Here is a 16,708-nt window from a genome sequence, read left to right as displayed (position 1 = left end):
CACGCGCGCTAACAGCGGCCCGCTTATGACACCCACCGGAAGAACGGTAGGACGCATTCGGCCTCTTGAACTACTTCCACCTCCGATCCGATATGACGACTTATCTGAACAGGATTTCACGGCATCTCATCAGTTTCCGTACCGACCCACCGAATAGCCAGACATACCTTCGGCCGCACACGCCTACCATACTCCACCCCCTGTCTTCCATCCCGTCTGTCTCAGCAACCTCGGGCCGGAACAACTCAAGCCATTCACTCCCCAGCTATAGTATATCTTCAGTGGTGTTGACCTTATCCTCTATCTGCGGTTACTCCCCATCGCCTTCCCTCTTCCGGTCATCCTACTCACAGCATCCCGCTCCCGCTCCCGTGTTGAACGTCTGCATCATGTCCACCGAATCCCTAATCCGCGTCACCGTCCTGGTAAACCGCAAGCCTGGCACCACCGAAGAAGAATTCAGCAAATACTGGGCCTACAAACACGGCCCACTAGCCACGGACTGGCTCAAGCGCAACGGTATCATAAAATACGTCCAAGTAAATTCCCCCTTGGCTTCCCTGTACCTTCCCTCCCCCCATTCCTCTCCTACCACCCTTTCCCCCTATCTCCTCTCTTCTCACAAAACCCAGTACCACACGACCTCCGCCTACAAAGCCCTCGGGCAGAAAATGTTCGACGCCACGGGCCGCTCACCGCTCGCCTACGATGGCATGGGCGATTTTTGGGTGAGGAAATACGAGGACTTTGAGGCTGCTTTTTTAGATCCGTATTATCAGGAGGTTATTCAGCCGGATGAGAAGGAGCTGATTGATATGGAGAGCATTGCGGTGACGATTGGGGTCGAGTATGTTGTTATTGAGGAGGGGGAGATTGTGGAGAGGCACGCTAGGAAGTTTTAGGGGCTTGAGTAGATGGTAGGGAGGGAGGTCGAATGGTACTTTGGCCTGTTACTGTCATGCGGTTGATTCGGAGACGCTGCGCCCAGTAAGGAAGCGCAGAAAATGGCAACTATCTTGTTGTTGGTTCTAAATGCGCAGGACATACTATACAAATCTTTAATATACGCAAACTTCTTAGGGTAGACCTAAGGTAACCTAAAGTCTTACCAGACTACCACGGCTTCTCACCCGAAGCCTGGAGAGACAGTGAGGCAGAAAGCCGCTAAAACGGACGCTGGGAGCCTCAACTGCACGTGCAACTGCAGGAAGCGGCGGCGTCAGGTGCCTATGTAGGTACATGCACATAGACGGGGGCAGTAGCGGGTTCGTCGTGGCCGCTCCGGACTGGGACGTGTTCCTCGAGACATCAACTTGCGCCGAGGCTTTAGCGATACCCAATGTTGTCGCCATACTATGGCAGGTTCACTAGAGTTTCCAGGCCATACACCACATGCACAACAGCTGGAGCCTCACTCAAAACGCCTTCGAGAGCATGGTTACCCGCTCATATCAGATCCTGATGACGTCGATGTCAAATTGGCGCAGCATGAGCAGACGACATGCCCTTTCCTGGGGGCTATAGTCGGCGAAGCTCAAAAAGCAGCGATGACCTCAGGAGCGCACTTCCCCTCATTACCGTCATAGTAGGATGCGGCACGTAACTCAGTCTAGATACCATTCGCTTCATTTCTACTTGCGGGCGGATAGCTTTGGTGCACCGGTGGCCAATCGTAAAGGGGGAAAGACTCTTTGTCTTTTCAACACACCTAGTAAGCGTTGAATTGTGACACAGGCACTTTAACTGATGGTTAGACTCCGGAGGACGACTCATATCCTACAAGATTGGGACAGCTTCGCCCGCGACGTTCGCCAAACCAAACACCAACGTCACGGCCATTAACTCTTTCACGCCACCAGATGCACCAGAAAGGCGACGCAAGGCTTCCGAATCCACGTCAAAGGCCTCGCACTCACATTGACCTCTTAACTACGGACTGGATCTCGTCAGCCGTCCTATTCACCCGAAAGCTCATGTACACGGTGAGCAAATTGTTCCGACGGCAGGAGACAACATACATTAATTGAACCAGACACTGCAGCGATCTGGCTTCGTGGCGATCCACCCCAATCGATGCTGGTAACCCGTGTTCTACAGCATTCGAGGTTACAATCCCCGAGTATGGCTTTGAGCACGCGCATTATGCAATGAACGCAGCGCGATTGCGGGGAAGGGGGTCGAGTGACATTGCGGGGCGTGTGGATTGGCGCTAGCACCGTATTCGAAAGTTAAGCCATCAAGACTTGGAGAGGGCGCAATCTGCAATTGGATAACTGAACGCCACTCGGACAGTCCGACCGGAGACTAACGCGCGCCACAGCCATCCATCTGAGAGACGGCCCAACCAGAAAGTTACCTAGGTAGAACCAGCCAGTAACCACTAGCACTATTACGTGGTATATACCGCATTATTGTCGTCTCAAGAGCCCTCATACGCTTTGAGACTCTACCAAGACCGGGTACGAGAAGCTTTTGCATATGTCCTCCCGTTCGCAGGTTTCAACCGCAACCGCTCGGAATGGATTGCCTCTTCAGCTGTTTCCACTAACCTGTTATGTCCAAGTCGGGACTACCCCATAGATTTGCAAGCCGTCTTCGCCACATTGTGGATCTGAAACAGACTTGACGCACGAGCATGCCGATTGTCCCTCTGTCAACACCGATACTAGTCGCAGCAAATTATCGCATCTCGTTTTGCGACCCTCCATCGCTTGCGGGTCCCAGGGGTATCAAGATGGAATACGCCCCTAAGTAAAATCCGAAGTCTCTGCGTGGTGATATATAACCGTGCTTCACCGGGACATGCCTGCTCCGCTCCATCATTCACACATTCATATGCTCAAGTACCATGGCTTCTCGGTCCGATATCCAGATCGCTGCTTTGGCCGCTGGCTTCACCCTCGGATATGGGCTTCTCACTGTGTGGGAGGCCATCAAGCAGACTCGTCAAAATCGTAACCCCCTACGAAGTGCTTACATTTACATGATATGGGGCGAGGTTATCGCGAACCTAGCCATTGGGGTCGTGGGATGGGTATTCCTCGATGGAGTCATTGGTCCGACGTAAGCGCCGTGTTGAATCATTTGCAAGATGTGGAACGGGTTCTGACTTCACGTAGTGTTCCAGTCCTCTTCTTTATTCTCTTGCTCTGGGTCTTCGAGATACAGCTATTAATGTGAGTACACTCAAAGTGCCCCTTGTGTTGAGACTCACACACACCAATAGGCAGATCATCATCAACCGCATTGCCTTGATTGCCGAGCATAAGCGCACGATCAGAAGGATTAAATGGGGCACCGTCGTCGTGATCAGCGCTATTAACGTCGCAGTCTTTTGCATATGGATTCCATCGCACATAAGCCCTCCGGCTAGCCAGCTGTAAGTAGCCTCGCGAGGCGTCTCCAATGATCCTTGCGCAACGGCTGACCTCTCAAGATACGTCGACATTAACAGGATATGGGACCGGGTGTCAAAAGTCCTCATTATGCTCGTGGACGCTCTGCTGAACTGGTACTTCTTACGCACCGTCAAAAAACACCTGGTTCAACAGCACGGCCTTCTCAAGTACCAGCCTCTCGTGAGTTTCAATGCGAAACTCATGATCGTCTCTATTAGCATGGACGTAAGTCCGATCTAATGTCGGTACTCATAAAACTCATATACTGACTACATATCAGGCTATGCTAATTGGGCTTATGTCCCTACCAAATCAAGTCGTCTATATCCAATTCCACCCTGTCGCATACATGGTAAAACTCAATGTTGAGATGTCCATGGCCTCCCTTATCGTCCGCCTCGCTCAAGGCCGAACCGAGAACGACGTGTTCGGACCTCACTCCTCTACCGACCCACGTTCCCACCACCGCTCTGGTGCGCGAGGCACTCAAAGGCCCCATGAGGGCTTCGAACTACGATCCTACGAGACTGGTGCAAATGGACATCAACGCAAGCACACCGACACGAACTTTTCGGGTATACATCGCCGCACCGACGTTCAGGTCGTGGTAGAGAATACGGACAGACATGGTCCATACAAGACCGGTGAATGTGCTAGTTCCACCGATTTGAAGAGCTTACCTCAGGTAAAGGAGGACATGTATGACGATGATATACCACTTCGTATCAAGCATGACGTAGGATTTATAGGGAGAAACGCGTAGTTACGAAGGACGTATTCTATTTGTGAGGGATCTGAGAAGTTACCAAACGCCTGCTGGATTCAATGTGCAATTTGCCCACTCTTCTCAGCGTAGAAGACTGTAGTCGTATTTAACCCCGCACTCGCCCGTCTATTGCATTTTCTCTTCGCATTCTTCTTATTAATAACCCTATCGCTAAATCTAAATTTTTAAGCGCATTAGCGGATTATTTTATTCTATCGAAATGATTGCATAGCCTAGAACGACCTGGTCATCGCCTTTAACGCTCCCACAGACCCCTTATGACAAAGGACGACTGTAGGTACGCTAGGCCTTACCTTACCTAGGTGCGGCGCTAGGCGTCCAGCCAACTACGTACCCCTCAGAAGGGCTTCATGAAGCGAATCGGATCTACGGTTCCAAATGCCCGCTCTTGCCTAGCAGCCAACCGAACGCCCGGGATTCCTTACCCGATTGCGTATAACATCACTCCGGATTCAAGATAGCCAGCGTCATGAACCCCCCAGTCTCCCACCTCGCAACAATTAGTCTTCCCGGAGCTGTTCGAATGCGCTGGTGAGCACAATGAACTCCATCGACATTCCGCTCAAGGACAAGATCATCCTCATCACGGGTGGTGCATCCGGTGGGTATCCCTTCCACCACGCGCACAACGTGGCATAGAACTGACCACACATCCAGGCATCGGCCTCTGCCTGACCAAACAATCCCACGCTGCCGGCGCCCGCGTCCTAGTCGCTGACCTCCGTACTACGCCTGAGTTCGACAGCTTCGCAGCCGGCAAATCCAACATCCTCTACGTGCAATCCGACGTGTCGCACTGGCCGGACTTCCTTAAGCTGTTCGATGCCTGCGAAAAGAAATGGAACGACGTGCCTGATGCGTACGGCATCTGCGCGGGGCTTTTCGAGCCTTCTTTCTCCAACTTCTGGGACGATCCGGAGGAAGAGAAGGGGTACAAGCAGGTTGATGTTAATGTGAGCCATCCGATTAAGCTGACGCGGTTGGCGATTAAGAAGAGTCTGGGGAGGGGGAAGAGGGCGAGTGTGTGTATCATTGTAAGTCGACCTCCCGAGGAGAGTTCTCAGCACGTGACTTCTTGGAGAACAACCTTGGAAGAGCCGGAGGCTAACAGGACGATAGGCATCCATCGGCGGCCTCGGAGGCAGTCTAGCCGCGCCCCTCTACTGCGCCACTAAGCACGCCATCGTCGGCTTCGTCAAGTCCATGAAAGACAGCGAGCCCCTTACGGGCGTCAAAATAACCACCATCTGCCCCGGCCTCGTCAACACGCCCCTCGTCACTTTGGACAAGAGGGAGCAGTATTCGTTCCACGAGAACAAGGCCCTTACGCCGCACTCTGTCGCTAAGAACATGCTGGAGCTGATCCAGAAGAAAGAGTATGGATGCGGCACGGTGCTGGAGCTGAGCAAGGCGGGCACGAGGGTGGTGCCGGAGTGGAATATTTCGCCGCCGTCGGCGGAGGGGACGGGGCAGAATGAGGTGGAGCTGGCGGCGGGATTGGAGGCGCTGCTAGCGCCAATTCAGGCGACATTGGCGAGGGAGAAGGCTGCGAAGTTGTGAGAGGGGGTTTGTGGCATTGGCGTCGAACAATGACGAGTTAACGTCTACGGGTACTCTGGTCCAAATCCCTTCGTTCATCTCAGTTCTCTGACAGTGATTGGCGCAGCAAGCGTTTCCAAGGTCCTAACGAAGCAGCTGCTGAGCCATCACGTGGGTGGACGGTGGCCCTGGGCTTGCCTTCCTCAGACGCGCCCCCATCTTTCTTCCTTCCCTTCCCATTGCATCCTACCTCGACTCAATATCACAACACTTAAATCTTTCCTATCCTCTCAATTGCCATCTCACCACTCCTCAGAGTTGTCAATTCCGCAAAGCGCCATGGGCCACGCCGTTTTGGCTGTATTCGAATTCCTACCCATCACCCCAACCGCTCTGCGCAGCACACTCTAAAGCTCCGACGCTGCATTACCCTCATTCCTAGGACCCAACTCCCGAAGTCTCTCACTCAACTCTGCGTGTACCGCGACGATTGTACCCAATGGGCTCTGTTCGCGAGCCACGAATCTTGCGGACTGTGTCCGCCATGCGTAAGATCCATACGCAATGAGGCAATCATGGAGTACGTGTGATTTCTGCGATCTGTTATATCGGTTCGGTCCAGAAAGAAAGTTCAGCGCGGAGCTAGCTAGGATAAATACAATCCTCGGGGAAACGTCACTTCACGCGAGACGATGGTACTCTCCAGACTAGAGTACTGCATGTTTGGGTAGACAAGGGTGAAAGATGCGCCATGTCGCAAAAAATAGTGTGGCATCCACTCATCTAACTCGGTATTGACAGTCAGGCACATACATCAGGGAAGTACAATCCCGTACCCTCATTGAGGTTTTCGATTCCCTATGGGACAGCGAATTTGGAGACGTCACAAAGCCTATAACCGCTGTCGAAGCCCTATGGCAGGCGAGCCCATCGATAAGGAGCGCCCCCTGATTCCAGCGAGATGCATCCCCAATGTGGAAGATCAATCAGAGAGCATAGTCAAACTGGTTGAGTCACTGCTGGGGTCCTTCTCGGGTCACGCTTGAGAACTAAGCCCAGTATTTGGAAGGCGTCCCCGTCTCCAAGATTCCGAAGACCCTGGGAATACCACCACACCCACGCGAGCTGAGCTGCTGGTATTAGTGAGTTTATTAGACGAAGTGTGTAAACTATTGCTGACCACAATAGAAAATGCTTCAGCAATATGGCGACGACGTATATTCCTATTGGATCCTTGTCATGGAGCCGAACACCCATTGTATGACCGTCTGACTACGTCGAGAACTAGCCACCGGCGTAAGTTTTTCATCTTGTATGGACATGGCCTGCTCAGGGGGATGTTGCCTCGGTGCAACGTGTCAAGGTCTCTCTCCTCACGTTCACATCGAGGAGTATTAGGAAGCGATAGTGCACTCGACCGGAATTTTCTTGCTGCTCCCGAGACCACACCTTACAAGCACTGCGACCAAAGCTAGACCGTGATACGCGACCTCATTTTCACGGGCTCCAACATCGTTCATTGCAGAATTCACGTCTAGGCTCTGGCTTTGATTTTTTCAGACTCTCCAGCGTAACGTTTTCTCAACGTCTCAACTGCGCTCTTTAGTCTGTCTCGTAGTATCAGCACGATCCCCACGATCGCCAATACAAGAATCCCCAGTTTACAATCTCACATTTCACACAACTCTTTGGATTTTTACTGGTGGCATTCTACGGGATGGGGTCATGCCGGCTGAATTGGTGGTTACCTTTCAGCTCGTGGAGCTACGAGTTTCGACCATGGCTGAGCAGTGACAAGAGGCTCCGGACAGCAGGGTATGGAAGTGGAAGAGGTGCTTCCAAACCCGAGGGCCTGGCCTCGCAACAGGCAGATACACGTCGCGCCGGTACATCGAACGAATTGACGACCCAACCGACAACAACACATCAAGTCCTTACTTCTGAAGCCACTGCCTTGGGTGGAAGACATCTCCAACGTCTGATCTCCCTTGAAATACCCAAGGCATCGATGTGGAAGTCCGGAGCGGAAATTCTCTCTCCCGGGACGCTCATTCACCACGGAAACCGGTGGGTCGCGTCGCCGCCCCGACTCTGGATTATAAATTTTCCCACGCGCACACCAATCTCTTCTCTTCCACCACAAACAACAAAATACTGACAATTTTGTCCAGCTTCCCCGAACATCGCCCCATCAACGCCGCAACAGCCGGCTCTTCCTCTCACAATGGCAAGCGGCAGAGACCCAACGCCCATCCCCGACAGCGACCGCGAGCTCCTCTTGGCCGCCATCGACGAGCTCAAAGACATCGTGATGAGCGACGATATCTACCGCAACATCATCAAGCTCCATCACCGGCACGCCGAGATCCCAGCCGGATTCGAGATCCAAGCGCCCATCAGCGGCATCGAGCTCGCTGTGTACGTCCAAGATCCGGACGAGGGAACGATTTACGTCGATATGAGGCACTGGCGCGTTTGGACCACCGTGTTACCCAGGCTGGTGAAGCATATGGTTACGGGTCCGTGGGGATGGGATGCCATGGTCACGGCCTCCCCGCCGGGTGCCTCGTTCGTTCTGAGGAAGATGGAGTAGGTGTGGTGAGCCGCAGGATCAGTCCAACTCACTCCAGCAAGGCTGTTGTTTACCAAATTGCCTGTGGGGTTGGGGGGAGTACGTAAGTGACGTCGCCAGGCTGGGCTTTCCAGCAAGCACGCTAACCAGGTGAAGGTTGGCTTCCACTTTGGATATCACGGCTCCCGACGATTTTGTGTTATTGCACCGCCACGTGCGAGGGATTTGGGAGGAATGAAGCTTTGGGAAACGTGGCAGACTACTTTCTTGCACTGTGGTTGTAGCTTACGGCCTGCAAGACGGCCTACCAATCTGGATCGGTGACGATTCTCACTATTGAAGCAATCCTTCACCTGATGATTTCTTTCTTGGCCTGGCGCAATGTGACTAGACATGCTCTTCGCCCATACCATTTCTCGCCTCGCCCCAGACCTGCGACAATTTACCTCCGTAATCCAAGATCCGCACGACCATGCAGAGAGCCAAATGGTATCTAGACAACGCTCACACATAACTCTGAGGGATACGTTGGTCCCTACGCGCTAACTAGATACAGATTTCGCTTCCACTTTGGGATATCTAGGCTCTATAAACGGGCGGCATGTTGTTGTATTTCTACACCGTTGCGTGCGCGGCATTTTGGAGGACTGAAATAATAGAAAATGACAGCGCCTAAGTTCTTTCACTGTATTATAGAATTTACCGTCTGCAAGAGCTCTTAATAACTTGCAGCTCGACCGAAGTAGCTACTCTAAAAATTCATCTTGTGCGCTTACATGCTCTCTCTGTTTTGAATTCCTCGACATCAGTCACACTCCGTAGGTGATCAGCTAGGTGGAGCCAAATATCTGAAGAGGAGTTTTGCGGAAATTCCAATGAAGGCTATCCTCCATTAGCCTGCTCGAAAGGGCGAGAAAGGTGAATCTGCGCGACTTTTGTTTATCGTTTAGTAGTGATTTTTTGGGTGTTATAGATGGTGGCAGCTACAATACGGTATCAATCTACACAATTTGATAGCCCCCGGTGACAAATATTCGCGCCCATTCCTAGGAGAACCGAGGATAGCAATGAAGAAAGGAGGTAAGGAGGGCAAGAAAGAGGAGCGAATTGGATCGCCTCACAAATCTAAAGCTTACCAAACATGTAGATGGTTCATTGCTGCTGGAAGAATGCCACATAACCCAACTGCAAAGCTGGAAGTAGTCCAAACATTGGGAAAGAAGGTCCATACGGTATTGGTAAAGGAGGTCCATACGGTGTTGCAGACATCCATGTGCTATTATTGCAACGCTCACACGTGACTCTGAGATATTTCCTTTCGGACAAAAAGCCGGGGGATCTACTGCCAGTTTTCCTGGGATTTAGAGCATCTTCCTGGCAGAAGCAGCAAGGAAAGCTGGTGTAGGGTCCCAGGCGATTACTAGGTATAGGCTGATCGGTTTCGGTGGCTGCGTCCCGTGTTCCACCGTTGCGCGTGTCGCGTCTCTGGCCATCCGATCTGTCATCGCTAGTATCGCCCTCTCCCGTGCTACTATTGGCGTCGGCCTCCCTGACATTGCTGGCTGATAGGTCAGCTTGAAGAGCGAGCCGCTGCTCGAGGCGGTCGGCTTTCAAGTGAGATACCATGGTATGGGAATGACCTGAGCCGGAGATCAATGCAAGCTTGAAGGTCGGCTGATATGGTCTGTTGGCCGAAGCAGGCGCGTCTTCCGACATATTGCAAAGGCGAGCATCCAAACACTGGGAGAAATCCAAGTCGCCTGCGGCCCTATTCGAGGGTAAATGGATGGAAACATGTTGGCAACCGTTGAAGAAGCAGGGTTCCTGAAGCATGAACGTTGGCGGTCCGTCCTCTGACAAGACCAGGGTCCTGGAGCAGAATCTGTAGAGCCCTTGATCTGGGACCCTACATCGCTCAATATCGACCCAATCGTAAATGGATAGTCGAGACTCGGAGCTGAGCTCCATCTCCTCGCCGTCGGTATACGGGCTTGTCGGTCGTGGCGAGGCGAAGCTCAGAGAAAACGAGACAGTATGAGCGAAGTCCTCTGTGTCCGAGGGGTCATTGGAATCTAAATCTTGTTGAGACCGTGTAGGGGTCGATTGGCCCGAATGAGTCGTGGAGGCTTCGATGAGGGACATTTGAGGGCGCATCAGGTGCCTGTTGAGCTCACCACACACCAGGGCTGCGAGATCCTCATTTTGCGCCGGGTTATTTTCGTTGGGGACGTCCGCCGAAGTGTCCCGTGTACCGCCAGCAATAGTGAGCTGCAGTTCTTCATCGCTAATGCTTTGTGTCTCTTGCGTAGTGGTGCGGGCGATGACCATCTGGACCTCCCCTTCCCCGTTCGCCCAGGGCGGGCTGCATGAAACCTCCTGACTAGGCCTGATCTCGCCAGAAATGCTATCCTGGGCTGTTGGTGGCTCGAAAACGCCTGTCTGCCTGTCGTTGCGGCGAAGGTGGTCGAGTAACTTGTCGAATGCTGCAGAGTGAGCGGCCATTTCTTTATGAACTCCACTCAGGCTGATGCACCTAAGATTATTAATAACCGTATATATGGCATCTCACCGCCTGTTAACCTACTGGCGATTGTTCTGAATGGTCAAGACACATATCAATGCCAAGCTTATGGAGCCTTCTATCTCTTTCGCCGCCTTTATCAAGTCTTTGATAGCATCTGCCGTCAGAACTAGATTGGCTGACTTGAGATATTTCGTGATGTACTCCCAATCAGAGAACATTTTGCCCACCCTCCTTTTGATCCTCTTCCCAATCGTTTCGAAGGCTTTGAGCTTCTTTTCGATGGTCTCCGCAAACAGGTTGAGGTTCGTTGCGGCTTCACTGAGACGGCTTTCCACTTCCTCGTCCAGGCCGGATTCGGATATGGGCTTCAAGGTTTTGATTACATGGGCGATTGTCTTATTGGACTGTGACTATGTCAGCAAATGGAGAGATGGACTTTAATGACTTTTACGTACCAATTGGACGCCTGTTAACACCGCCTCAAAGTCCTTCAACAGATCGGGGGCACCTTTGATGGCCTTTGCGAGTTGAAATATCTTCAGTGTACAATTTGTGATGGTGACTACGCTTGCGGCAATCCCAAGCGCCTCAGCCATATTGGGCACGGGCCGTGGGAACGGTGGCCCTGAGCCCAGGTCGTGGGAAATATGGGGAGTGAGAAGGCATACCTAGGCTGAGGGACGCAACCGTCGCCTGACTAAATAGTCCATTCCACTGCAAGAATCCGCCTGGTGCGGATCAGGCTGAGAGAGCGGTGAAGGCTTTGGCAGCAAGAATCCGCCTGACGCGAGCCAGGCTGAGAGACCGGTGAAGGCTTTTGCATCAAAGATTCGTTGCGAGCTCGAGGCGAGGCGGGGCTTGCAGCAGTTGGCTTATCAACGACCAATAGCACTGTGATGCATCCCAACACCGCGCAGTTGCAGTTCCATCCCTTGTGCCGCGCTCTGTGATGGGCTATACTTGGTCGCTCTCTTATTCGCGTCGCGTCGCGGAAGGCTGATTCCAGTGAAGTTTACCTCGTGGCAATTGAGCATGCCGTCCCCAAAGCTGCCGAGAAGTGGAGATGGTGCTGCGTGGTGTGGATAACGCCATTAGCGGGAATCGATCGCTCATAACTAGGTCCATGGGTGTTTTAGGCTTGGGTTTTAGGCTTGGTGTTTATGTTGAGAGTGGAAAGTTGAGCATAACATTGTTAGATCGAGAAAGCTCGGATATACCTAGTGCTAGTGCGGGTGCAAGAGCAATCACGTAATCACCACGCGATCCTTAACAGTACCTAGGTAAGTAATGTGGGAACTTGAGGACAAAACATGTACATTACCAGATGGAAGGCTGGTAAGCCGACTATATACAGATGCCCAGTATCACGTGACCGAGTAATTCGGTATCCCGGAGCCCTGCTAGCGCGGTGTGGCTTTCGAGGCTGCGCGGGCACGTCCCAACATTTTGGTCCTTACAAGAGACTCGCTACACCACGCTAGAATGCCGAGCCTGGGGGTTGACTGTAGCTGCTTCCGCCAACAGTTTAACCCTGTATTGCAGAAAGTGCAGCTTTGAGCTCCACCGGAGTACCGAGGTGCAGAGACAAGTCGGCATTTCCACCTGGCACCTAGCGATACCATTTGGAGTCGTCGTTGGGTATGGAAAAGAAGAGCATTGGGCATTAGAAAGGATTCCAACCGCGAAGAGCTTAGCAATTCGTCCAATGATATCCCGCCCGGCATAATCCGGTGGCCACGTAATATGACGTAATCGCAGCCACGCACTCCTATTGGACTGAGCGGTCTCGCCGCCACTTCGCGCCTTGCCGGTCATCGCCCGTTCTAGCTACTCGCGCGTCTTTCCACCGTCTTCCTGCGCGTTCCGCTCACATCGTACGACCACATACATATAAGCCAGTGTACTTCGGAATGTCGACTGCGATAAATTGACTTTGCACTCCGCTGTTCTCTCGTTCTTCCCGAGCCTCCACCTGTCATCTGTTGCTTCCCGACCCAAATCTTGCAAGCTCCGGCAGCTGAGAGCCCCGCGTACCATGGGCCTCCTAGACCTCCCCACCGAGCTCCTCGACGGCATCCTCGATCTCACCTTGCCATCGGGGATAGAATCTTTCGCGCTCACATGCAAGACTGCTTATGCCCTCGCTGCCCCGCAAGTTCAGCGACACAATGCGCTGAAGCGTCAATGGAGACGGACAACCAACTACAGCACGCCGCGGCACGGCGATACGCTCCGCATCTTGTACGAGATTTCCCGCGATCCGCTCGTTGCGGAGTACATCGAAAGCCTCGATTTATGGAATGAAGAGGAGCCCGGGCCGGACGAGGAAGAGGACGCGGGTCGAGAGGGTGGCCTTCTGGACGACTTTCGCACCGACCAGGCCGCGATGGAGAAGCTCAAGGAAATGGTCACTGCATCCGAGTTCCTGGACGGCGATGGGCAGGAGTGGTGGGAGCAGATCGTGAAAGAGGAGGAAGCGTATGACGGAGACAATCAACACTTATCTCACGCTACCATAGCCCTACTCGGCCTTCTACCCAACTTAAAGACGCTTCGATTATGGCCTGATTGGCTGGAAATATCTCGCTCATCGCCGAAGCACGATAAGTGGCTTCGGACGATGAATGAGGGGCTGAAGCGAATTGTCAACAGGGCTGGCCAAGGGAGCGGGAGGCCGCTGGGGAAGCTGCAAGCCATCGTGCCGTACATGTGGGCTGGTTACGAGGAGCGTACTGGGCTGCAGGACGTGCAGGCATTCATGACTCTTCCGAGTCTTACAGAGCTGTACCTGGTCAGCTGCATTGCTGTCGACGACGGCTACTCCGGCATCCCGTTCGAATGGGCGGCGCCCGGTCTTATGTCTCACCTGACGCGCATCGAACTTGCTTCCTGCTGCATGGATGCGGACGGGCTCTCGGCTCTGGTCTCCCACACACCGAAACTGTCCATCTTCAGGTACTCCCACGAGACAAAATGGCACGGCTGCGAGCATGACTGGAATCCCGGCTCTTTCATCGAAGCCCTAGCCAGGAACTGCGGTAATACCATCACCGAGCTCGCAATCACTATCGACACACTGTACGGCGAAATCATCAATGGCGCCTCCTCGTTCCTCTTCTTTCCCAAACTCGAAATCCTGGAGGTCGACGTGCGAATCTTCTGCGGCCCCCCGGTGGAAAGCGGACAGCAGCTTGGCGAAAACGCTGTCATGCCCGAAGGAGCCCGCCCCTGGACCAAGGAAGACATCCCGTGCATAGGAAGCATGATGCCCAAAAGCATCGTCCAGTTGTCCATCAACACAGAATTTCCGGAGCCGGACGAGATGGCGCTGAAATCGCTGCTGAAGAACCTGAAGGAACAGCGCGCCGAGCGACTGCACAAGCTGGAAACAGTCATCCTGAGGCAATACAGCAACGACAGTGCGCACGAATTTGCCATAAACGCGGGCGCTACCTTGGAAGCTTTCGATCACGGAGTCGAGAATGTGAGGCCGCGGCATACGATGCCGTTGTGGAAACGTGAGTTTGCCGAACGGACTGCATGGCTCAGATCCTAAAGCTTCGTCAGGACCAACGGGGCAGCCCCCGCACTCATGAAAAGCAGCGCTTTCGAAGTCCGAGGTCTCCAGCAGCTCTATACGAGTCCTCTTATTCGACGTCGCCGTGCACTGTAGCCTTGGGTTATTTCAGAGGGTATTCTTCCGAAGCGAGCGCTGTGCAGCAGTGGTGGAGGGTCTCGCTTTGAATCCGCGCGTATTATCAAGCAAAAGGTCAGCGAAGCAACATATGATATCTCGACCTCTGAAGACGGGGCCCACTAGTCTTGTCAAAAATCCCGGACCCTCGTTATAGCGATGCCTTTAGTCCTCTGGTGCACCTCCCAGATGGCGAATTCCATTTATTCTCAGTAGATCTCCGCTTCGGGTCGTAGTCGTCGTACGTGCGCGAATCCTGATACCCTCGCGAGGCGCTATGTTGCCAAGCATTTATTCTCCGATAAAGCGGATGGCGTTGAGCCGGTTGAGAATGTTTCACACCCATGTCGTACAGCATTGCGGCTCTTACGCTTTGAGACTCCTTCGATGATACCCAGAGATTAGTCCGAATCGGGTGCGCCCTGTCTGAAAAGAGCCTATGTTTTGGGGACGTTCAGGCGCCGTGAAGATGTTCCAAATGCCGAGAGACTCGGAGCTGTATATCACCACCTCAGGCACGGCGACAGTGAACATGCCCAAGCCGTCTTGCCACTTCCCTTTCAGCCCTTCAAGCCGTCATTGTATTTTTCTGGAATATCGATAATCCTCCGAAACGATGTTTTTCCTATCTGTCTTGCTCTTCCTCGTCTTCTTCCTATCACTATCCTCCGCCCAATCGAACTCGAGCTGGCCCGGATGGAACAGCATATCTAATATCTTTGCCTTCGGCGACTCCTACACCGCAACCTCCTTCCTCCCCAACGGCACGCAGCCCTCGCCCGCTAATCCGCTGGGCAACCCTGCCTTCCCCGGCCGCACCTTCTCCAATGGCCGCAACTGGATCGACTTCCTGACGTACACGTACAACGACAGCCTCGTCTTCAGCTACAACATGGCCATGGGCGGCGCGAGCGTGGACTCCTTCGGCATGCCGAATCCCTTCCGGCCGTTCGACCAGCAAGTGCACAACTTCTTCCTGCCGAACTATGCGCAGAATGCGAGTGCAGGGGCAAAGAAGGCGCAGTGGGAAGCGAGCAACACGCTTTTCACGGCTTTCTTCGGCATCAACGACGTGAATACGTCGTTTAGGATTGGTGCAGCGGACATGACGGCCCTGCACACCCGCATCTTCGCTACGTACGCCAAACTCGTCGATGAGCTGTACGTAGCCGGCGCGCGCAACTTCGTCTTCATGAACGTGCCGCCCGTGTTTCGCTCGCCGTTCATCAAGTCGGGCGCCATGTTCGGGGGCCAGGGAAACACGACGTCGGCCACGGCGGACATGTTGGCCGAGCAGAGCAGGGTCGCGATTGCAGATTTCAACATGCGGCTCCGTAACATGGTGACGCGGTTCACGCAGCAGCGCACCGATGCCACCGCCTTCTTCTTCGACACCTTCACCCTGTTCAACGACGTTCTTGACAACCCCGAAAGCAGACCCGAAACCGCAAACTACACCAACACCACGGGCTTCTGCACAACATATTCGGCGTAAGTACCCGTTCCCGCGATGGAAAACGGGCGATGAGGGACGTGGATGGCGATGCTGACGATGTACACAGGCGGACGTACGACGAAGACACGTTTAATAGCGCCTGCGGCATCCCGCAGAAACAGTACTTCTGGCTCGACGCCCTGCACCCCACGCCCCCGATCCATGACGCCATGGCCGCGGAGCTCGCGGCACAGCTCCGCGATGGCGAATTCGTCGGCGCCAGTAATGCCACGAGGCCGAACATCGCCCCCTCTGCCGCGCCGTCAGCATCGAGCAACCCCGAAAGTAACGCTGCGCATCTACACCTTCCCTCCTGGACAAGCTGGGTCTGGACTGTGGCCGCGGTGTGGCTCGCGTCGGGCCTTCTTTGAAGCCGCTGGGAAGTGCTGGTCGTCGTCGAGATTTGGAATCCGAAGACGTTTTCGAACCAACACAAAATATGGCGAGACGAGACGATATGCAGCACTATTCCCATTACCGCAGATGGCAGTCCGACACATCGGCGTGGAACGATGCGCTAACTCTTCGGGGAATTTTCGAGAAGGCGGATCGATCTGGGCGGCGTCGTTGAAACGTCTTGCGTCGGATGCAAGCGCCGCATATGCAACCTCAGGCTCATGCGACGACGACCTGCAGCGCGATGCGATGCGATGCGGGGCGATATTGCAAAGCCGTATAGGTAAGCTGTGGGAGCCGTGG

The 16,708-nt window shown here is 53.6% G+C and overlaps 5 protein-coding genes across 5 annotated transcripts; 4 read left to right on the top strand and 1 right to left on the bottom strand.

Annotated features, from left to right (window-relative positions):
* Positions 1 to 318: 318 nt before the first annotated feature.
* On the top strand, positions 319 to 5,745 carry BU26DRAFT_481884 (NAD(P)-binding protein; the record flags this gene model as incomplete). Its single annotated transcript, XM_033825752.1, has 5 exons — positions 319 to 539; positions 744 to 895; positions 4,722 to 4,786; positions 4,843 to 5,207; positions 5,362 to 5,745. Exons 1-5 carry the CDS (start codon positions 390 to 392, stop codon positions 5,743 to 5,745), a joined length of 1,116 nt encoding a protein of 371 aa, XP_033686281.1. The 5' UTR covers positions 319 to 389.
* A 2,205-nt stretch (positions 5,746 to 7,950) lies between these two features.
* BU26DRAFT_592384 (uncharacterized protein) lies at positions 7,951 to 8,554 on the top strand (the record flags this gene model as incomplete). Its single annotated transcript, XM_033834834.1, has 2 exons — positions 7,951 to 8,399; positions 8,453 to 8,554. Coding segments are annotated over 2 exons (531 nt in total), but the record flags the coding sequence as incomplete, so codon positions are not given.
* An 894-nt stretch (positions 8,555 to 9,448) lies between these two features.
* On the bottom strand, positions 9,449 to 11,416 carry BU26DRAFT_563217 (uncharacterized protein; the record flags this gene model as incomplete). The annotated part of the gene is made up of 3 exons (XM_033833132.1): positions 9,449 to 10,829; positions 10,881 to 11,224; positions 11,276 to 11,416. 3 exons carry the CDS (start codon positions 11,414 to 11,416, stop codon positions 9,449 to 9,451), a joined length of 1,866 nt encoding a protein of 621 aa, XP_033686279.1.
* A 1,329-nt stretch (positions 11,417 to 12,745) lies between these two features.
* BU26DRAFT_279643 (uncharacterized protein) lies at positions 12,746 to 14,521 on the top strand. The gene has a single exon (XM_033821495.1). It carries the CDS (start codon positions 12,856 to 12,858, stop codon positions 14,374 to 14,376), a length of 1,521 nt encoding a protein of 506 aa, XP_033686278.1. The 5' UTR covers positions 12,746 to 12,855; the 3' UTR covers positions 14,377 to 14,521.
* Positions 14,522 to 15,001: 480 nt separating this feature from the next.
* On the top strand, positions 15,002 to 16,502 carry BU26DRAFT_279645 (carbohydrate esterase family 16 protein). Its single transcript, XM_033821496.1, has 2 exons — positions 15,002 to 16,005; positions 16,077 to 16,502. Exons 1-2 carry the CDS (start codon positions 15,131 to 15,133, stop codon positions 16,378 to 16,380), a joined length of 1,179 nt encoding a protein of 392 aa, XP_033686277.1. The 5' UTR covers positions 15,002 to 15,130; the 3' UTR covers positions 16,381 to 16,502.
* Positions 16,503 to 16,708: the final 206 nt, after the last annotated feature.

This window comes from Trematosphaeria pertusa, assembly GCF_010094035.1.
Source record: "Trematosphaeria pertusa strain CBS 122368 unplaced genomic scaffold BU26scaffold_5, whole genome shotgun sequence".
NCBI lineage: Eukaryota > Fungi > Ascomycota > Dothideomycetes > Pleosporales > Trematosphaeriaceae > Trematosphaeria > Trematosphaeria pertusa.
The sequence above is the reverse complement of the archived record's forward strand: the minus strand, read 5'-3'. Positions and strand labels throughout refer to the sequence as shown.